The sequence below is a fragment of the Neomonachus schauinslandi genome, chromosome 8 (genome assembly GCF_002201575.2).
Source record: "Neomonachus schauinslandi chromosome 8, ASM220157v2, whole genome shotgun sequence".
NCBI lineage: Eukaryota > Metazoa > Chordata > Mammalia > Carnivora > Phocidae > Neomonachus > Neomonachus schauinslandi.
The window spans coordinates 49,687,235-49,709,562 of NC_058410.1; the positions used below are offsets into that span (position 1 = coordinate 49,687,235).

General features: G+C 46.5%; 1 protein-coding gene and 1 long non-coding RNA gene across 6 annotated transcripts in view; one reads left to right on the top strand and one right to left on the bottom strand.

Moving 5' to 3' along the window:
* FYN (FYN proto-oncogene, Src family tyrosine kinase) overlaps positions 1-18,171 on the top strand; it is a 212,332-nt gene extending 194,161 nt beyond the window's left edge. For all 5 annotated transcript variants that reach the window (XM_044917677.1, XM_021693674.2, XM_021693675.2 and 2 more), the window contains 2 exons: positions 5,285-5,416; positions 16,524-18,171. In XM_044917677.1, the coding sequence (XP_044773612.1) occupies positions 5,285-5,416; positions 16,524-16,732 (341 nt within the window). In that variant the 3' untranslated portion in view covers positions 16,733-18,171. The remainder of the gene's footprint in view (positions 1-5,284; positions 5,417-16,523) is intronic.
* Positions 2,888-16,368, bottom strand: LOC110583671. Its single transcript, XR_002480526.1, has 4 exons — positions 16,317-16,368; positions 12,270-12,470; positions 3,342-3,570; positions 2,888-3,238 (listed from the first exon to the last, which is right to left on the bottom strand). It is a non-coding gene; the product is annotated as an uncharacterized LOC110583671 (long non-coding RNA).
* Positions 18,172-22,328: the final 4,157 nt, after the last annotated feature.

Consider the following 22,328-nt stretch of genomic DNA (forward strand, 5'->3'; position numbering starts at 1 on the left):
GGGGCTTGGTGCTGTTTTGTGGTCAAACTTTGATAACTGAATATATCCACAACCCTCTTTTCTCCTACCTATAGCCTGGATGACTGTTAAGCTTATTTTACCTGAGAAAGACCAGGGCAAGGGGGTATGAGTGATTGGCAACCAGTTACCTGCTTCATCTCATTCTATTCCGAAAAGGATTTTCCACTTTGTTTTGCTGTGAACACTCCCAAGGCCTCTGGTCACCTAGACTTTCTGCTGATACAACCCCCTGAGCCGCAACTCTAGTGATCTAGGCCCCCCACTCCTCACAGAGCAAAGTCTGGGGCTCCTTCCGCCTGAGATTCACTCCACACTTCATTTGGCAGTAAGAACACAGGGTTTTCCAGGCGTTTCTAAGTGTCATAAGGGTGATGCTCTTCTGCAGTCGGCAGTTGTGAGGCCCTTACAAGGGTATCCAGATGATGGCAGACAGTGACACTGGTCATTGAGGATGAGGAGAAGACCCACCAGAGAGCAGGGAACTAATAATAACAAGCCTCCTGAGGAGCTGTGGTGGTTCAGCCTGGAAAGGAAAGCTGGAAGGGCGAATCAGCTGTCCAGTTCCTCCATCATTCAACACATCTTTATCTAGTTTCTTCTGTGCACCAGGCACTGGTCTGGTACCGGAGATAAGGTAGCCATCCAGAAAGACATGCTCCTGCCCTCAAGGACAGACTCTTATCTCTTGAGAGAGGCATGCTTCAAACAACTAATGTATTCATCTGCCCCTGGAATAGTAGTAGCCACAAAGAATGAGAGGCTCTGACCGCACAGTGCTAGGAACCAACCCCAGTCCCGTGTCCCAGCAAAGCCTCCCTGTGCAAATAACATTTAGGCTAAGAACAAAGGAGCAGGAGTTAGCCGTGGGGTCGGGACTTCAGCAAAGGGAACAGCCTGCCCCGTGGCCCTCCAGCAAGTGGGAACCATCGGAGAAGGGCAATGGAGAGGTGCCCAGGATAACAGGAAGTGGCTGGAGCAGTAGGGAGGAGGGACCAGATTGTGCATATGGGCCCAGCTGGAAGGCCCTTGCAGGAGTGCAGGCAGGGGACAGGGAGCGAGTAAGGACTGGAGTGAGGGTAGTGAAGATGCCCGGACACATTCACAGGAGTGAAGTGGACTCAGCCTGGAGAGTGATAAAGCAGCAGGGGCCGAAGAAGACACAGGGAAGATGGACTGAGCTCCTTCCCTGGGCAGGCCCCGCGCTGCCTTGTGAGGGCGCAGTGATGGGCAGTTAGACGCAGCATCTAGATAAGGAGGGTTCTCGGCATTCTGGTCTCATTAGCTGGGCAGTTTACAAGACAACAAACGGTGAAAAAGAAACAGAATTCTGGGGAAGGTCAATTTTGGATGTTGTATTTGAGAGGCCCTTTGAAGCCTCCCAGCGGAGACGCTGAGGAGAGAATCCATTGTACCGATCAGGAATTCAGGAGGGAGCGCCCATCGGGTGATCCACACACAGGTGACACGGGAGTCAGGAGAGCGGTTGAAGCCAAGAGAGGGAGTACAGTCCCCCGTCATGACACAGAGCTCATGACCACTCAGTTCAATCTCAACAGAATCAGGGAAACAGGATGGAGAGGTCGGTGACAAATTATTACTTGTAACACCCGCATGTTTACTCACCACAGAAAATGGCTTGGCCTCAGGCTCGCTGCTCCTCACTAGGATTACAGGAAGGTAAATGACGCAAGTCCCATGGTGGTTCCAGGACCTGGGCCTCGGTGACAGCACCGAGTCAGGCTTTCAGCAAGGGCTTTACCGTGGGAGGTACAAAATCTGCAAATGCTGCTTGGAAAACAGTGGAAAAGATGTTTCAAGTCCCATGCATTAAATACGTATATATCATGTATGGCCTTTGTCTATTGGCCTCAAAGAATCCTAAACTGTTAAAGTAGTTCAGTCAGAAATAAACACTAGAGTGATGATAATTCCTTTATGTTTTGGTTCAGCTAAACATTGAACAAGTTCACTGAGTTACTGTGGCCTCCAAAGCCCATGATACCAGTGACACAGATTATCCTACAGATTATTTGGCTACGTTTCCTCTGATAAAATGCAAAGGAGAGGAAATGGTATTGGCATCTGAATCCTGCTCCCAAACAGGAGAATTTCAAGAAGAGCGAATCAGCTGGTTACACAGTAGGGCCAAGTTCATTGTAACATAGGCCTCTGGACGCTGTCTCCTTTTTTCTACAAATCCATACTGCTTAGGAGACAACTTTGATCCTGACTTACTGCCTGTCATGGTATCTTCAAAAAAATATGAGGGGGCGGAACTTTATTTTCAAGGGAAAGGCAGTGTTTACACCCAGGAGATCCTTTCTTGCAGGTTTCTGAGCTTTCTTGACTTCACCCGAGGCAAGAGCCCACTGCAGCCCCCCGCAGGGCCACCTGTGGGGTTGTGTAGCTGGTATTCCAGACAGCCCTGGGGGTTCTCATAGACTGGGGTTTGCAAAGTGCAACCTGCCTGGCCCTGGACAGAGACACCTCCCCCAACCCCCACTACACACCGTTTGGAGCTGCTTCTGTGCTCCCAGAAGGTGGGAAACCAAGGCGAGGGGAAGTAGAGGTAATGAGATGAGTAAAAGAGCGGACACCCATCAGTTCTTTTGTTGAAACTGTAGTTAATGATTAACAGATTATTGCTGCTTTAATTTATTAACCTTTTTTCTGCCTTGAAAAGGAAAACATGAGTTATCTTTAGAGAAGCTCTTTTTGTCAACAGTGCCTGCTATTTTAAGACTGAAAAGAAGTAGGAGAAATTGGACAAAGACATCCTTTATTTTTTTTTCTTCCAAAATGCATTAGGTGTAAATATATTGCTTATCTTAGAAAGAAAACTAATGCAAAATATTTATTTACAAAAGCTCCTGCTAATAAGTCTCAAAGCACATATCCACAAATGGTTTCTTATTAGAGATCCATTACAACCTTTGTTTGAATTTGTCTGTTGAAGGTTTACATACTGTAATTCTTGTTGTAGCTGATGTAATGAAAAAACAATGAAGCCACCTAGCACAACGGGCTGATATATTGACATTTGTTTGGGTTTTTGTTAACCTCAAATTATGAAATCTTCTCTCAGAAAATCCAAAATGACTTTATCCAAATTTTGAACAGTTTACTTTCAGCAACACACACCTTCACGAATGTTGAATGATTCCAAGAAAGGAAGAAAGGCTCCTTTTGCTTGTCATTTTGTTTACAGGATTTGTGTCTGCTCAGGGGAAAAATAAAGTTCTTTTTGCTCTCGAGATGGACATAGATTTCCAAGCCATTTGGCTCAAGAGATAGTTTAAATAGGAATGAATTTAATATACCTTTAATTCTCTGAAATAAGAGAACCCCAGCTGAGTTCTGGTCCAGGGCAAAGTCTGTTCTCGACACTGAAGAAAATCTATCACGTTAATCCCAGCGGCTCAGAGTCCAAAGCTGCGTGAACAGAATGCTCGAGGGTAGGTTTCTCACACAGCAGAATGCTTTGAAAGAAACTTTAAAAACAAAACGACTGTTCGGAGAATACCAGGCCTTGTGTGGAATCATGCAGTACTTAAGAAAAGATAGAAATAATTATGCTTGAGAAACACAGCTAATTAAAAATAACTCAGTGCATAAAAGGAAAAGAAAACTATAGAATAACTTTTCTGCTCCAGTGTAAATGTAAGATGCCTCATAATGAAATAGGATTTTTTAAATTTCATTTCACACTGGCATAAAAGAGATGGAGAGGAAAATTATATTGCCAGAAAATGCCAGGGTAGATTTGCTAAAGACATTATCATGTACTGTGTTTAAAACAAAAATCTAATTGCTGTAATTTATCATACCTCTCGTTATTAAAACCATGCTAATTTAAAGATTTTAATTATTTGCCACTTTCGCATATTGTGACTTTTCGTAGAAGATACTATGAAAATTTCTGATTCTGTCAGCCTTTGTATGATTTTTTTTAGGAGATCCTAAGTAAAATTAATGTACTTTAAACATATAATTGTGTTTACATCAGTAATAAAAATTCCTTGTGTTTTTCTTTTAGTTTGTTCAATGAAATTTCTGGAACTGCTTTATAATCGCTGAGCTTAATATATGAGAGCACAGGCTGCTGAATCAATTTTAATTCCCTGTACACATATCTAGCCTTATGAAGAGCAGGGTGGATGCCACCCTTCCTTTTGGATTGGAGAGAGGATTTTTTTAATCTGAGAAATTTCAAAGGAAAGATTCTACTGACCTGGGCATGAATTTGTTGCTTGGTCTTGAGAAATCAGACTCATAAGATAGTCACTGAGGCAAGACTACTCTTTAAAAACAAACAGTAGGGGCGCCTAGGTGGCTCAGTCATTAGGCATCTGCCGTCAGCTCAGGTCAAGATCCCAGGGTCCTGGGATCTAGCCCCACATCGGGCTCCCTGCTCCATGGGATGCCTGCTTCTCCCTCTCCCACTCTCCCTGCTTGTGTTCCCTCTCTCGCTGTGCCTCTCTCTGTCAAACAAAATCTTCAAAAAAAAATTTTTTTTTAATTAAAAAAATAAAAAACAGTAAATAGTATGCTCTCTGGTGGGTGGGAGAAAGATAGGGAGGTAAACAAGGGATCATAGAGTACAGAAGAAAAAGCTGTCCCAGGAGTAAAGATGGCCACTATCAGTGATGGGGGAAAAGGTGGAGGGAAGTAGCCAGAGGCAAAATCATTTCTCTGCTGTGGGTTTTGGAGGCCTTGGGAGTTAGAGCCCATTTCTACAAAATACATGGGCTGCAGCAAATTGTCTTCACCTTGGGAGAAGCATGATGTTTGGATATGGTTTCTGTGTACCTCGTAAGAGTACACTATGGTCTTCTATACCAAAGAATTCATGAGAGTAGCATTATGATTTAATACTGTATGTATTAATTAGAATATGACATCATTTCAAAGCAAAGGAAAAAAATACATAAAATTAGTTTCCTAAATCACAAGTCAGCCCCACATCCAGACCAACCCTATGACATTCAGTGTGGTCACAGATTCAAGTTCTAGAAGCCAGGACTTTAAGGGGCTTTGAACACCAACCTTTTGATGGGAAAAATAAATTAGACTAGCTTGCTTAAGGTCACAGAGCCAGGACCCGATCCCACAGCTGCTCAGTTGTAGTCCATTCTTGCTCACCACCTTCCCATCATCCTCTGTGACCTTGCTGCTGTGAAAGTGGCTTCCTAGCACTCCCCCCTAGCCCCACACCCGGCGCCATGCTCCCTTCCTGCCGAGTCACCGCGTGTTCTTTCTGCAGGTGCAAAGTTCCCCATTAAGTGGACGGCTCCCGAAGCAGCCCTGTATGGGAGGTTCACGATCAAGTCTGACGTGTGGTCTTTTGGAATCTTACTCACAGAGCTGGTCACCAAAGGAAGAGTGCCATACCCAGGTAAGAGCGGGACCTAGCAGAGACAGGCCTCTGATTGGATGCTCTCTTCACCCTTTACCTTCTAAGCCCCATCCTCAACTTTCTGCCAAGCGTGAGTTTGAGGAACATGGACAGGTATTTAGCCAGGGAAGAGCAGGACTGGGAGCCACCATGGACATCACATAGACAAGCAGCTGCCGTGCATGGCGTGCCGGGATTCGTGTAAACAGCAGCGAGGATGAGCGCTTCGGTGCCCCCCCCCAGGTCGTGCAGTCTGTGCTCTCTTGGTCGGAGCTCGTGGCTCCAGGAGGAGCGGTGGTGCTGACACAGCCTCACCCAAATAGTTTGCGGGCACTTCCAGGACAGAGAAGGAGAAAAGCCCCCACCGCTTTTTGATTACACCATAGCATTGACCCATGAAGTGAACCTGGCAGGAAAATGCCAGGACCTGCTCTCTCTGCAGGCCCCAGCTCCAGATGGCCAGAGAGAGCAGAGGCACATTCGGAACGCAGTTTTGAGGCCACACACTGCCCATCCGAACAGTCAAAATATGCCCCACGAAAGCAAGAGTAAAGTAAAGAAATTGGAGAGTCTTAGGCCCTGGAAATTTTCTGGAGTATCGGATTCATGCTTTTCAAAGAAGCCACAGATTTAGGTTGTCCACCCTTAAATTCATTAATTTCAGCAGATGCTGACGTAAAGGACATTCATGCCATTTCACCTCCACGCTTTAGTGGTTATATTCTAGCACATGGGTGATCTGCTTTCTGAAATGTTAAGGACATATTTTTCAGTTACTGTTGAGTGAAGAAAGAACGTAGCTCCCCCTCATTCCCTGCCTAAGGAGCTTTAAAAAAAAAAAAAAAAGCCATGATAGAAACGATAGTGGAGATTAATGAGGAATTGAGGTCTCTTGCAAATCCTGGGTTTGTAATTCTATCTTTGCAGTCAGAGGAGACAGCGAGGGCAGATTAATTTGTAACCCCTTTGTTCGTTTTTTATGATTATTTCTGGTCAGCTTCGGAGAATGCAGAGAAGTAGAGAGGATCTCTTCAGGTTGGCGTGGCCTTGAGACTCCTAGCAGAGGCAGGTTGGCACAGAGACAAAATGAACAAAATGCCCTGTCTCTGAAGCGCCAGCACGGGGCGTCTCCGACACGGGTGGCGGTCAGTTTGGGAGGCGGCGGCGGCGGCTGCCCCCAGCACGCGGAGGGGGCAGACACCCCGCGAGGAGCCAGCCAGCGTGGCAGAAAGGGCTGCCCTAGGGGGTCTGGAGTGCAGCGTGGGCATTTTTGAGTTGCTTCTTGAGGGGGGGAAATGTGTAGGTCTTGGGATTTTGAAGATAGGAAGGCATCTTTTTTTTTTGCCTGAATTTTGAACGAATTTCTCCCTGAATGCCCCAGGTTTACAGTCAGCCAGTGTGTTGAATGCCCCAGAGGGGAAAAGGTTAATGTTGTTTTGCGTTTCTGTAAAGGCTTTCCTTTCAGTGACACAAAGCCACTTCTTGTTCCTCAGGGTTGCACACAGAAACCAAGACAAAGGGGCAGGGGCTGGGGCCCCAGAGAAGGCAGGCAGGTGTGTGCTTCTGAGGGAGAGGCTTTCCCCGAGTTTGGATTTAGCATAAAGAAAATGGCCTCATTTTATAACTCAGACTAGGATTCATTCAGCATAGCGTCCGTGAGTGTGAACTGTGCCGGGCATTTTGCTCTACCTGGGAAGTGAGTACAAATAAGACATTCACACTCTGAGGAAACAGATTAAAACTTTCCTGGAGCAAGGCGCTGTTTTGGTTGCTGGGGATGTAGAACAATGAGCAAATAAATAAATTTAGTCCCTACACTCATGGAATTTACAGTCAGATAGATAAAATATGCATCAAGTCCAGGAAGAAATCAGTCTTTTCTCATACTTATTTATTATTAGAGGGAATCATCCTCATGGGATGAATTACTTGAATTTACCCCCTGTGGGCCTCGACTCTTAATTCTGATAATGGGGTCAGGGACATGTGATTCACCTACCTACAGAGGGCCTTTCCCTCAGAATCCAGTGAGGGTGGCAAACGAGTTCTCAGTGAGAACGAGGTCCACTTGCCTATGTGTAGTTACATACCGTGAGCAGCTGCTGACGTGCCAGGGGGCTGGGAGGGCTGCTCTGCTTCTCCGAGGGTAACAGGACGGGTTGTGTCTGGGAAGCTTCATGGAACAGGCAGGCAGGGCTTCTTCCTCAAGTCAAGGAAGAGGGAAGAATGTCCTGGGTATGGACGGGCATATGGGAAGGCACCAGGGCCGAGGAGGACAGAGCCTCTTCAAGGAGCTGCAGGGGAAGGAATTTGAGGGCCGTGACGTGGAGCCTGGGCATGCAGCTGGGAAGGCTGGCCAGAGCCTGTTGTCGTTGTCGTGGGGGCCTGGTGCACTGCCACAGGGAGGCTCTGGGGCCAGGGGGTCCGCAGCAGCGGCCAGGGCGCTGTGTCAGCGGGCGAGCGACAGGAGCAGCTCCTCAGCCACGAACAGCCACAGAAAATGGGTCCCAGGCCTGTTCCTAGCCGTGGGTGCTTCCTGTTTTTGTCTTTTAACATAGTTATAATCCTACTTAATTGGACTTCTGGATCTCACAGTAAACTCTTCTTGAGGGAGAGGCTTTTACAGAGGAGTTCCAATTACAAGATTATTACCGTAATGAAGGATACCAATTCCTAAGACACAGTGTCATTAAGCGTCATCCAGACGTCACTGTGAAAGGCCCTTCCTCTCCACCCTCTCCCTGTTGGTGTGGCCAAGTCAGTCAGTGCGTGCCCAGGCGTTGCTTCTCTGCTGTGCTGAATCCTTGTGCCTGTTGGGGGTACGCCGGGACAGACTCCCAGGCCCCGTGCCTCATGCCTTCCATTCTGACGTCAATCTCCATGCAGAAATTTCTCAGTTGGCTAGAGTACATTTTTAAGTAACTCTTTTTTCCAGAACAGTAGGTGGCGGTATTTTTCTGAATTCTTTCATACCTAAGCATGACCTTCTGTCACCTTCACACAGAGGAAAGGGACTTTGGCTGGTAGATGAGGATGGAGGTCAAGGGAAGGGAGGTGACTTATCCATGGGTTCATAAAGCTTTCCAGGCATTTCTGCCCAGCATGAAAGGAGTTCCAGAAGTAAGAATCAGAGAAGGAGCTTAGAGTGGAGTATGTGAGGTGTGACCACATGAAGAGCAGAAGGGTTGAGGAGAAAATGAAACATGGGTCGGCTGGTTAGTTAGCGAGTTCTGTAAAAGGAAGGGAAGAAGGACAATCTCAAATTCAATGACAGCCTTAGAGCCAAAGAAAAAAATACTGAAATGCAGAAAGGAATCTGCAGAAAGGAGGGTGGGGTGCGTGGGGAAAGGAGTCACACGCACCACACCCTCCCAGACAAAGGTTGTTTCCAAGAGGTGTCACAGAGATGTGCGCTGTCCCAGAGAACAGCTCCACTTTACAGATGCCCTGGGAGCAGCCTGACTTGAACACATTCTAGGCCTAGCAATCTAGCTTGCTTTTCTGTGAGCCGAGGTGCAGAACCATTCTTTGCATCAAGATTAGAACGGATTTTGTACTGATGGACTGTTGTATGTGAGAAATGACAACACTTACATGAAAGGAGTTTTCTGGGGTTGATGTATGCAATCAGAGTTAGGCACCTTCAAACCCTCCCTCACATCCTTCTTTTCCTCTTTGCCTCCACGGCCCTGTGTCAGGCTGCCGTCCGCTCACGGTGACCTCTTCATGGGACTTCCTGCTTCGACTTCTCCTCCCCCCTCACACATTCTATCACTGTCACCACCAGGGTTGTTATCCCAGAAAACAGAGACCCAGTTATCTTACTCTCCTAGTTAAAAACGTCTATGGCTTCCCTTCACCTTCCAGATAAACTCCAGAAGCCTTAGTTTGCATAGTCCTTAATAACTCTTTCGGGGGGGGTGGCGGGGGGGCTCCTTGAGTCATTCCACAAATATTTATTGAGCACCTGCTGTATGCTAGATACTGTTCAAGCACCAGGAATACAGCACTGAACCAGCAGACAAAAACTTATGCCCTTGTGAGTGTTTATTCTTCTTGGAAGAGACAGACAATAAACAAAGATAATAAGCAAACTCTATTGGCTGGTGGTAATGGGTAGGGAAAAAAGTAAAAGGGGAAGAGGATGGAGAGTGGCAATGGAGGACCTCACAGAGAGACCTCACTGGAAGGGTGACGAATGACCTGAAGGAAACAAGGCCCTGAAAACAGCAAGGAGGCCAGTGTGGCTAGAGCCGAGGAGACGGAGATCTGAGAGGCCCCTGGGGAGATCAGATAGGGCCTTCCTAGGTCATTGTGAGGACTTTAGCTTTCATTGTTAGTGAGATGGGGAGTCACTGAGGGGCTTGTGTGGGAGAGTGACATGATCAGACGTGATTTCTCTCTTGCCACCCCCAACCCTCACACTGAGATATCCCTCTGATGTGAGTCGCTCTTCTCAGCTTCACTCTCTGCCTCAGAATCCTTCAAAGCCCAACCCAGACATCACCTCCTCTGTGCAGCTTTCTTCATGTCCATACCAAATGACTTGCCCTGTCTGCTTGCTTCCATGACACCCGGTACATCTCTGTTAAAGCCCCCATCCGTGTGTCTGTAATTCACAGTAGCTCTGAGGGGACAGGAGCTCCTTTAGATATTCCCAGTGCCCAGCAGTGTCTGCCCCATAGTAGACTCTCAATAAGTGTAAGCACGTGGATGGATGGATAGATGGATGGATGGATGGAATAGCAAAAAAAAAAAAAAAAAAAAGATGATGCCTATGAGGCTTTTGAAACAAGATTTTTTTGGTTTGGCTGATAGCCTGCAAAGCCTTTTAACTCTATTTCATCATCTCCACACATAAATATAGCATGTATTGTCCCAGCCACGAGATAGCCTCTGTCCTCAGAGTTGTTCTGGGAAATTGACACTGTGGTCCGGTTGAAACACCACGTTCCAGTACCACTCTGGGCAGACTGTCCTGGCTGTTCTGTGCCCTGGCTCTCAGCTGAACACCTGCTTTGTGAATCTGGCAGGATCTAGCAAAGCAGGAGCATTCTCTTAAGCACATCACATTTATCTGTGCATTTGAAGCACTTTCAGATCTTTTAGTAAGTGACAGCTGCCTGGCTTTCATGAATATATCCTGTCACCTGACCATGACTTGAAGAGGCAAGAGATATTAGTGAAGCTAGAAGCCTCCTTCCTTAGAGAATTAGAAGTCCCAGCCTTCTCCTCCCTCTGCCCCACTTAGATACCCTACAGCCCTGAATCGTAGACATATTCCTCTGTGTTCGGCAACCCATTTTCATCACCTGCACTCGTACTATTCCTGCTATGCTAAGCGTGCTGACAGAGCAGATTTTTCTTGGGGCAGGAAAAGTTTAGCCTCTCCAGCCAGGAAAATGGAAGCAGAATAGAACCTCTACCCTCAGCCAAGGGTGCTTTGTCCTCTGCCCGCTCTGCCCTCCCTGCCCCCGTCCACAGTCCCCAGGGCTTCTCCTTTCCACTCCTGAGTTCCCCCAGAGAGGGAAGCCTTCCTGGAGTGCCCAGGAGTCATGCTGCGCCCTTTGCCTACAAGGTTTCTCTTGGTCAGTGTGGCTAGTGAGAGGTGAGAGGACGGGAGGAGTAGGCAAGTGGAGAGGGCAGCCAGAGAGGAACTTTCCACTCCTGAATCCTGCGTTCCGCTGCCCTTCGTTCTCAGCTCAGTGTTTCCATGGCCTTCCCAGTGGACACCCTCACGCTCTTCCTCACTTCTCCTCTTCTGGAACAAGGGAGTTCTTCACGATACTGCATGACCAACTTCAAATAATCTTTCTGTATTGTGGCCCCTGAGTAGCTGTCATTTCTGTGTTCATTAATACGGTGGGCTTAATAAAAACACCTGCCCCGAGGTTATCTGGTCAAATGGGGCAAGAGAAAGAGAACTAGACATTATTGTGCCTTCTCAGAGTCACTCCTTTATTTTCATCTATACTCTTTGATCACTATATATCTGCCCTAAATTTGTACTTTGATCCTTCCCCAGACCTAACAGGACACCTCCTGGTTGTCGCCCAGTAAGACACCTGGAGCACGTGATGGTCTGTAGCACAAGCGCGTGCCAAGCAAGCACCATTAACTCAGCCCTCCTTTCCCTGACATTAGCACAGCCCTGCTCAACAGACACAGACAAGCAAACAGAAGGAGCTTTTTATAGGGTTTATGCAGAGAAGCAAGGGGGAGCCTCTGACGAAAGCCTTATGCACAATAGAGCATAATTTCCTTTGAATGGAAAGCTCAGTTTGCAAAAGTAATCTCAATGTCTGATAACCTCACATCATTCCCATTGTGACAGTGCTCAATTTTCCCGTGGCACAGAAATCCAGGTTCTTACAACCCATAGTCAAATCCAGATGCAGCCTTGATCCTCTAATAGTGAAAATCCCTGATCGTGCAGAGCTGGCCCCTCCGAGATCCATATTAGGAAGCTGCACAAATGGGAGGCCATAAAGCCAAACCCTCCTCTTTCATAGAAGACTGTTTTGGGTTTGTTTTGGTTTTTTTAAAACAGCTGAAAGCACAGTGACTGTGGAGGTATTTTGTTGACAAATGAAGAAACTGAGGCCGGGGTAGGTCAAGTCATCAGTGAGAGGTGCAGAGTGGGGAGTAGTGGAGTGGCCCCGCCAGGGGAAAGGAGCTGTCTTTCCCTTCTGCAAAGAATCCAACAGAAGAGAGGGAGGGAGACTCTGTGGAGTTAGTAGGTAGCTCGAAGGAGAGGAATGGGGAAATCTAAAAGAAGGGGAGGGGAAAGAAAACAGATCATGGGAAAATCTACATTGGTGGCAGCCGTGTACAATGAGCATCGGACGCTTACCCCTAATGCAGAAACCACGAGGAAGCCAGCAAAATGATTTGGAAAGGATAATATGGTCCTCATGACAGGAAGGGAATGCAGTCCCTTTGGCTGGAGAGTCTCAGCAGCAGGGTTTTGGGCAGACCGATTGGAAATGATGCTCTCTCCGCGACTGTGTTGGAAAGCTGGAAATCTGTGGTAGCAGGGGGCCCCATGGAGGACCTAGGGAAGAGGAATTGGAAAGCAAACCCTGGCACAGCAGGCCCTGCAGGTTTTCTGTGGACTGAGGACCACTGAGTTGTGCCCTGCGGGAGTGACCCATGGAAATGGCCCATTGTCCCCATCTAGGGAGAGGACAGAGAGTCAGGGGCTGCACAGTGGGGGCGGAAGAGGACAGGGTTGGGGCGGCGCTGGCCCTCCTCCGATGTGGAGGCTGGGAACCAAGGCACACACCCAGCTGCACTTCGTGATGGTGACACCCCCTGCTGTCGGGCACTCCTGGTGGCAGAGAGACCCCCCTCCTGCTGACAAATGGTCTCTGGTGCAGCTCCACTAAGAAACCTGGAGGCCCGAACTGTTGATGACAGTGTTTCCCTAAAACGTGCCCATATGCCGTGTTTTCAAGCTTCTGTCTTTTCTGTTTCTCTGCTAGCATCTCCCACGTGAAAAGGGAGAAAAAGGAAAAACATTCCCGAGCGCCCTCCTCCCTCCCTGTCTGCTACCTCAGTAGGAAGTCTGGTAACCAGATTCCCGTCTTCCGGCAGCCCCATGTCCCTCCAGACTCTGCTCTGACCACCCTGGTGCTCAAGCCCATGTGTAGCCCCTTCCCAGTCCCTGTCCTTCACCTCCCACGTACTAGGTAAAGCCAAAGTCTTGGGAAAAGTGACTAAAAGAGGGGAACTCGCAAGTTCTTTTGGTAACAAAAATATGAAACATCTAAAAAGAAAAATGAAGTAGGCTCATCTCTGTAGGAATGTATAGAGTAAAACCCATTCTTGCTAAAAAAAGAAATTCTTGAAATGATTTATCAAAATTCTTATAGCTGAGAATACCATTTCTTTAAATATGAACGCAATCCACTTAACCTGGCTATTGTCTGTAGAGTCAAAACCAGCCTAAGCCTTGCTCAGCGGGCATCTCCGGACCGTGCAGGCTGGGAAGGTGCCATCAGCCAGGCAGGCTCTGGCTTACGGGCGGCGGGAAGAGAGCTGATCCCACGCACACTGTCACTGTCAGCCGAATGTGCCTTGTCTTTTTTCCCACTTTTCTGGCAAAGCTGTCATTGATATGTTTTGGTTTGGCCCAGGGTGTGGAATTGGTTACATATGGTCCCCATGCTTTGAGGAAGCCTGAGGAGAGAAGGCACGAGAAGAGAAGGAAGGGGAGGAGGGGAGGCAGGAGGCGGAGCGAGAATAGGAGCAGCCATGTGACTGATGGTGTGGGCCTGCCGGTGGCCTGCGTGGGTCCCCGGAAGCGGGCTGTCTTGGGGGGTGCTACATGTTTAGGGTCAAGTCGCTCTATCTGCTGGGCCTGGGACTTGGGCAGAGCACTGGAAAAATTGGCCTGACCCAAGTGGCCAATTAAACTTTCCATTGGCAGAGATAGAACTAAGAGTTTAAAAAAAAATACATGAAATCTTTCCATTTGAGTAGTTTGTTTTTTAATGAAATGAAACATTTACTGACATAAACTCTACAGAGCAAAAGGAGAATGATTAATTAAACTCTGTGGTGCCCTCTTGGACAGTCTCAATGCCAGAATAAAGCATTAGAAGGCATTTGGGGCCGGGGCGGGGGGAGGTGAAACCCCTTCCAGAAGAGCCCATCAGGCCTTCTGAGGTTCAGACCCTCTGTCTGTCTTTCCTCCCAGCTCCTACAGGCTCCTGGCAGGGGCAGGACAAGGGGGATTTCTGCAGGCTCAGGTTGTATGGCTTCTGAGATATGAAACCAAGGACTGTAGTAAAACACAAAGCAAAGGCTTCAGAGAATGCCAGTCCTCATACATGATTACGCTGGCTTCCTCACCTTTCTGGGCTAGCTGGAATGTGATCGCTGCCATCACGCAGGCCAGAGCGTCCCGGCCAAAACTCTTGGGCCCCGATGTGCCCAATAATCAGACTTTTTTTTTTAAAGAACACCCATGCTATGCATAGACCATCCATCAGATAACATCCTCAAGAGGCTGAGGCCACATCCATATTCAAATAAGACATTCTTACTTCTATAGCAGTATGTATGAATACAGAAAAACAGTAAACAGCCTTGGGTTTTATGGCCAAATGAGGTCAGTTCCGATCAGTTTTGCTGCCAGGTGAGTTAACAGAACTTGGGGTTTCCAGAGCTTTGGGTTTCGGGATGGTGGATAAGGAAATGCCAGTCCCTGTCTCTCACGCGGTTTGTCCAGAGCACTGCAGGACATTCTGCTGGTGCCCTCATGTTCTTCCCCCTGCTCCCAGCTCCCCACCCCATCCTGAGTTTTCAAAATGAGTTTTCAGCAGTCGGAGGAGGATTTAAGCGAATTAGCCACAGAGCTGACCCAACACCCAACTGAAGAGGGCACCTGGTTCATTAAACCCCTCTCACTAAACCAAGGGTCACTCCCAAAATGGGAGCAAGGTTATGTTAGAATAATTAAATTGAAGGCCTACTTCAACACAGCAGGAATAATATATGGATTTTATCACAAGAAGTTACAGTGGCAGAGAATAAGAAAGCATTCCAAAAAGGCTCATATAAGCGTGTGACTGACAGGGCCGTGGCTCGCAGCCACGGGAGCCAGGAGAAACCCAGTTCCAAAAGGAACAACAAAACAAAGAGAATGGCAACAGACCCCGGAAGTCAGGATGGGGTTTTGCTCTGGGCGCAGGTCCTCCAGAGTGAAAGGGAGCTGCTACATGCAGATGCTGTGGTCTTCTGCTGCTATCCGTGAGACCTAGGGGAAGACATCTAGGTTTCTGTATGGCTTGAAATCAGGTTCTTGACTTTGTAAGTAAACCAGGTCAGAAGTTGGGGAGGGTTCCAGATTACAAGCTTGGGGCCAAGGAGCAGCCAAAACATACAAGTGCTTGGCGGGCAGTGGCAGAAGGCGAGACGGCAGGAAAAGGAAGGAGAGGTAGAGAAGAGTGTCTGGCAGTGATTGGAAGAGGGGTCAGGGCATGCACCTCACCCCACCTATGGTATTTCCTGCTCCGTCAGGAAGGCGGGAGTGCAGGGAGGCTGCCTGCCCCCCACCCCCCAAACGTCTCCTGTTTGTGCGGTGCAGCCTGAGGTTTTCAACATTAGGCAGCTCCCCCAGAGGGTCACAAAGGTCTCAAATGATAGATGGCCTGTCCAAGGTCATGAGTAAACACGGGCCCTGGAGGCGCCCTGTCTCCCCATCAAAGTCACCAAATCCCGGGGCACCTCAGGGTCACTGGGCCAGAGGGTGCCCAGCCATGGGGACACGATGGCACATCTCAGCTGGTGGGGCACCAAAAGCTGGCCCAGGCAGAAGCAAAACGAATTTATGAAGTTCAGAGATGGAGTTTATAGATGCTATAAACATGGGAGAGTGTATTTTTCAGTCCATGGATTTCTTTTTTTTTTTTTTGGTCTGCCTCATTCATAGTTTTTCATCAGTTTAATTGAACTGTAATTTACATACAACAGAATTCAACCGTTTTAAGAACACAGTGAGTTTTGACAAGCATAAACAGCCCCACCACCACATACAGGATATAGAACAGGAGCTGACAGATGACCGTCTGTGGGCCAAATCCAACGCCCACCTGTTTTTGTTTTGTATATTTTCAAAGGGTTATTAAAAATAGTAATATGCGACGGAGATGATATGCAGCCCACAAAGCCTCAAATATTTGCTCCCTGGCCTTTACAAGCGGTAGATTGCTGACCCCTGACACAGAACATTTCCATCACCCCTCCGTTCCCCGCAGCCCCTTGGCAGGCACTCCCCTCCCCTCCCGGCAACGACTCATCTGCTTTCTGTCACTGTAGCTTTGCTTTTTCTAGAACTTCACATAAATGAAATCATACAGCACGTTGCCTTTTGTGTCTGGCTCCTTTCACTTACGAAGCTTTCGAGATTCGTCACCCAGCTTTCCGCATACAGCAATGGCACACTCCGTGCTCATTTCTGAGCGGGGCGGCGTCCCCTGCAGGGGCCGGGCTTCCTCGGCACCCCCCGCCCCCCGCCGCTCGGGGCTCGACTTGTTCTCGCCACGCGCAGGCTCAGAGGAGAGGGGAGTGGCGGCCCCACACTCACTGCCTTGTCTTGCAGGCATGAACAACCGGGAGGTGCTGGAGCAGGTGGAGCGCGGCTACAGGATGCCCTGCCCGCAGGACTGCCCCATCTCTCTCCACGAGCTCATGATCCACTGCTGGAAGAAGGACCCGGAAGAACGGCCCACTTTCGAGTACTTGCAGGGCTTCCTGGAAGATTACTTCACCGCCACAGAGCCCCAGTACCAGCCCGGTGAAAACCTGTGAGACCGGGGTCTGCAGAGAGAGGCCTTCCGGCGAGGCTTCCCCGCCCCCTCCCCATTAGCTTTCAGTTCCGTAGCCAGCTGCGCGGGCAGTGCGAGCCGTCCCGGATCAGATTGCATGTGACTCTGAAGCTGACGAACTTCCATGGCCCTCATTAATGACACTTGTCCCCAAATCCGAACCTCCTCTGTGAAGCATACGAGACAGAACCTTGTTATTTCTCAGACTTTGGAAAATGCATTGTATCGATGTGATGTAAAAGGCCAAACCTCTGTTCAGTGTAAATAGTTACTCCAGTGCCAACGACCCTAGTGCTTTCCTTTTTTTAAAATGCAAATCCTATGTGATTTTAACTGTCTTCACCTGATTCAACTAAAAAAAAAAGTATTATTTTCCAAAAGTGGCCTCTTTGTCTAAAACAATAAAATTTTTTTTCATGTTTTAACAAAAACCAATCAGGACAGGTGTTTGGTTTTTTCTTTTTTATAATATGAATATATATAATATATATGTCCCTGTATATACGCCATGTGGGTGCTAATGTGGAGACCATGGCCCACTTGGGCCGTTAACGCCTCGGGACCCAGAGTGAGGATTTTACTGCCAAATCAGCATAAAAGCACTGCTGTCATCCTGCAAACCAGTGGCCTCCTTTTTGGCTTTTGCAAAGCATGATCCTTTTTCTTTTTTCTTTTTTTTTCTTTTTTTTTTTTAATTTGGATTGCACTTTTTTGGTTCATGATTGTACCTGTAGATGGCTGTTCCTTTGACTCTTTTCAAGCAGCCCCAGAGCTGAATTCACAAGTTCTGTTTCCGGTATTTGCTTTGACTTAACTGCGATTTGTTCTCGAAGTCTAAAAGCATATTGAAGCAAGCAAATGGCCAATAACTACCAGGGGAACTGGAAGATGGATACCACACATACTTCTTGTATAAAAATATGAATGCTGAAATGTTTCAAACTTTTTTTATTTAATAAACCTTGTAACCGCATTTAAATGGTCTAAAACCCATAGCATTAGAGTCAATGTCATGGCGACCTGCTAAACTTTCTCATGCAACTAAAACTTCTGAGGGTGGGGGTTGGACATTTCCCATTGTAAAATACGTGTTTTAAACGTCCTGTACTGCTAATGAAATGACTTTCTCTATGTCCAAGAAGTCTCCAGTGGAATAACTATGCACTACTTTACATTTCATGGGGATGCACCGAAAAAAGAAAAAAAAGAAAAAAAAAGTATTATATTTTTAGTTGCTGTTTGTACCAACCTTGAATTACATGTTTAACAACAACAAATCAAAAAGCCTATTTCTATTAAGTTTTTAATACTGGGTAGCAACTCTGAAATCTTAATTCCTTTTTTGTTACGATTTATTTGTGAGTTTACATTTTTAAATTGTTTAACTTTCTTAATTTAGTAATTAAAAAGAGAGCATTTTACATTTGAATTTTTTTTCTTCATTTGTTTAAATCATGGAAGGTGCTCTAGTAATGACGTATCTGTCCCACACCAGGTGATAAGGAGTGCTCTGGTCCGTTTAACCATTGTGCAGTGACTTCCAAATGAGAGAAACATTCAGAACACTGGCAGTGGGTTCTTCCCCCTAGAAAGGCTGGACCATTGTCAGGCTATTTCAGAGGATTATTAAAGCAAGATTAAGCATACTTTCACATTTTAATCTATCAGACATGGTCTCTAACTGGAATGTTCTGTATCCCACTTGTAGGAGGAAGACAATTACAAGAAGAATCTTTATTGCCCTAGAGTCAGTGTATGTGTTTCCTGTGGTCCTCTCCCTCTGTAAGCGTGTCTCTAGGCAGGAAAACAACCCTGTGTGGTAGGAGGGGCAGTGGGTAGACTGCGTGACCTGTCCAGGTGCCTGGCTGTGCACTCATTCAGCTGCGGGACCTTCAGCAGCCATCTGCCACCTCTGTTTTGGGTCCTGTCTGTAGAGATGGGTTTCGATGAGATTTGCCGTAGGTTCCTACAGATCTAAGATCCTGTAATTCGGAGATCATTGCTGTCATGTGGAGTTATACAAGCGGGAGAGTTCTCTTGCTGAAGTAACCTTTATATTTAGAAAGGGTTTCCAACATTTAAAAAAAAAAATGGATGAAACAAAGGGATTTTCTGGTTAACCAGGGCTTTCTGGTATTGTTTTAGTATTAATGCAATTGCTAAATTTATAAAAATTTCAAACATCTTCGACAATTACTATCACATTACTGGGCAATTTATTAACATGTTCTAGATATTTTTAAAGATAACTTTGTTGGGCGCCTGGGTGGCTCAGTTGGTTAAGCAACTGCCTTCGGCTCAGGTCATGATCCCGGAGTCCCGGGATCGAGTCCCGCATCAGGCTCCCTGCTCGGCAGGGAGTCTGCTTCTGCCTCTGACCCTCCTCCCTCTCATGCTCTCTGTCTCTCATTCTCTCTCTCGCAAATAAATAAAATCTTAAAAAAAAAAAAAAGATAACTTTGTTTTTCATCTTCACATCCCACTAGGTTGGATAATTTGCAAATATTCTCCAAAGGATTGTTATTTATGTTTCTGACTCAGTCATTCAAAAAAAAAAAAAAACTAAAGAAGTTATAACCTGCTTTAAACAGAGATTCTTTAAGAGAAAACTTAGTTTCTTCAAATCAAAGTGTAGCCTTTAATTCATCAGTTGAGTTTGTTGTGGATTCTCTCCTATGAAGCAGAACTAAGGACTTGGGTTAACTTGAGGTCACTATGACAAAATGTTCTGAAACAGTGTGGGGCTGCAGGATGAAAGAGTACCTGCAGATACAGAGAAATCAGATATGTTTTCAGGGTTTTTCTTCCGAAAGTTAAGTGCTGCCCAGAGATATTCCTGAGGTAGACCAGTCCAGGCAAATGAAACCACCTCCAGGGGTTCCCAACACCTCCCAAGAAGCCTCTCTCCCTCCCAGCTTGTAGAAGCGTGGAATGAGGAAACTGAATTCACTGACCAAAATGATCTCTGGTTAAGAAAGAAGAACAACAGGCACACCTCAGAGATACTGCAGGTTCCAACCCAGACCACCTCAATACAGCAAGTCAAATGAATGCTTCGGTTTCCCAGTGCATATAAAAGTGATGTTTACACAATACTGTAGTTTAGTAAGTGTGCAAGAGCATGTCTAAAAAAAAGTACATGAACTTAATTTTAAAATATTACTAAAAAATGCTGATTATCATCTGAGCTTTCGGTGAGCTGTAATAACTGATCACAGCTCATCATAACAAATATAATAATGAAAAGGGGTGAAATACTGCGAGAACTAGCAATATGACAGAGACACACAAAGTGAGCCACTGCTGTTGGAAACACGGCGCCAATTGACTTGCTCGACGCAGGGATGCCACAAACCTTCCATGTGTAAGAAACCGAGTATCAGCGAAGCACCGTATAACGAGGTATGCCTGGGTCTTGAATGGTACCTTAGCAGCAAGTGATGGTGAAATGGTTTTTGTCTTTAGGACCCTGGTAGTGAATAAGTACTCGCTCTGCTGCCTTAGGAGAGCAGGCATCTGGCATTGCTGCGCTGCAGAGGGGGACTTCTTAATACACTATTTCTTTTTACTTTCTTAAAATCAAATAATAGAGCGACTGGACAAGACCACTTGACAAAGCTCAGACGTTGAAAATGTGACAACACGATTCCCATTCACCCAGTGCTCACGGCAGCTCACACTCTCCGAGGCGCTTCGTTCCCGGTGCATTGATGGGCTGGGAGGACCCGCGAGCCAGGAGTGGACGCAGGGCCTCCCACGGGCTGGGGCATCGGGGTGTAGACCCAAGCTAATGATGCATTTGGCTCTGACTCAGTCATGGCAAAGAAAGGTGTATGGGGAACCAGGCAGCTCCCCCAGAAAAATTAAGGGTATTCATAAACCCTCAAATACAGCCACAGTACTGAAGATTTTCTGACAAGTGCCGGAGGGTGTTTACCTGCCTGGAGAAAGACAGGAATCCTCCTGTGGCTAAATCTTGGCACCAGAGGATTTTTCTAGTAGTGTTGGAGCCGCAAGATTTTTATCTGAAATTTCCTCTGGGACCTGAAGAATGTATACTGCACTAACTGGAATGGTTCTTTCATGAGTCTTGAAAGAAGGTGAGGTTTTCGGCAGTATGCAGAGGGGAGCCTACCGCAGGAGGGATGTCATCCGTCCTCATGTCAGTGCTCAGGACAAGGGAGCCTCGCTTGACAGAAGAGGCATTTCCTAACAAGTTATATTTGGATAAAATGGTGTTTGGTGAATTTGTTCCTGAAACGTAGTCTAATAGGTTTAGATGGCTTTTGCTGGCTTTCTTACCACTAGATACTATACTGTGGGGATTCAGTTAGACTGTCCAAAATATTTGCTGGAAGGAAGAAAAGGAGGGAGAAGGGGGAAATAGGAGGAAAAAAAAGGAAGGAAAGAAAAAAATAATCTGGGGGTAGGGGGAAGGAAGCTCAAAACTTTTATTCTAAAAATGATATTGTGGGGTACAGATTTAACAAGTGAGTACCAGTAATATATGTTTATTTAATTCTCAAAAGTAGATGACATCTACAGTGAAGAAAATAATGAAAAATTAGTATCTTTAATATCTTTGAAATCTCAAATAGACCTTCGTAATGTATATATACCTATCTTCCCAGAAACCTTTCATAATAAATTCCTAAATCATGCCTCATTCTTTTCAAACATGCAAAATATCCAGAACCCCATGGGGGCAGGGAGAGACATGACTTTATTTTCAAGATTCTAAGGACTGAAAATAAAAATAAGAGTTTTCCCAGCTTGGCAGGGACTATTCTAAGGAGAATGTGATCAGCGACAGACGACGGCTCCACCAGCAGCCAGAACACTGTGCCCCTTTCCAGAATACTTACGACTCTTGTAATACTGTGTTTAATAATATGACTCTTCTTTTAATGCACCTTCCCTGCCGGACCGTGAGCTCCTTGGGATCGGTAACTGCCTAACTGGTTCACCAGTGTTCTCCCTGCCCTGAGAGCAACGATGAGCTGCTGGTCGACATTGAATGGGTGGATGGTGGCTAAGTGGGTGAGGCCGTCTAGTGGGGCATATGACTGACCTGCAAATGATGCCCTAACCTAGGCCCGTGCCAAGCACACTGGGATTTGCTGTGAGCTGCCAGCTGTGCTAGCCCTGCCCCCTGCAAATGTGTTGTCACCAGTCTTCAGTATGTGATTGAAGTGAACCCCATTAGTGCTTCCCAAGTCTTTGCCCAGAACTCATCCCAACACTAATGCTAATAAACTCGTCCACCCTGGGACCTGGGACCTTCAAGGTCTCATTCTAACTTTGTACTTTTATGAAAATTTGATATTCTCCCTAGGATATCCATTTTTTATCTTCACATAAAATTATTTTCCCAGACCTTCAGGTTGTGCATTGTTAAGCAGACTACAGCTTGTAGGATTCCTGGCACACTCCTGCACGATCCAGGGAGTACCTGCACCCTGCTTGAGAATCACAGCATGAGGATGTTGTCCATAAAATATTATTATTAACATAAAAATAATGTATTTGGGAGAGGTGACATTAACCCCCATTAATATGGATTCTCTTATCTGATTCGC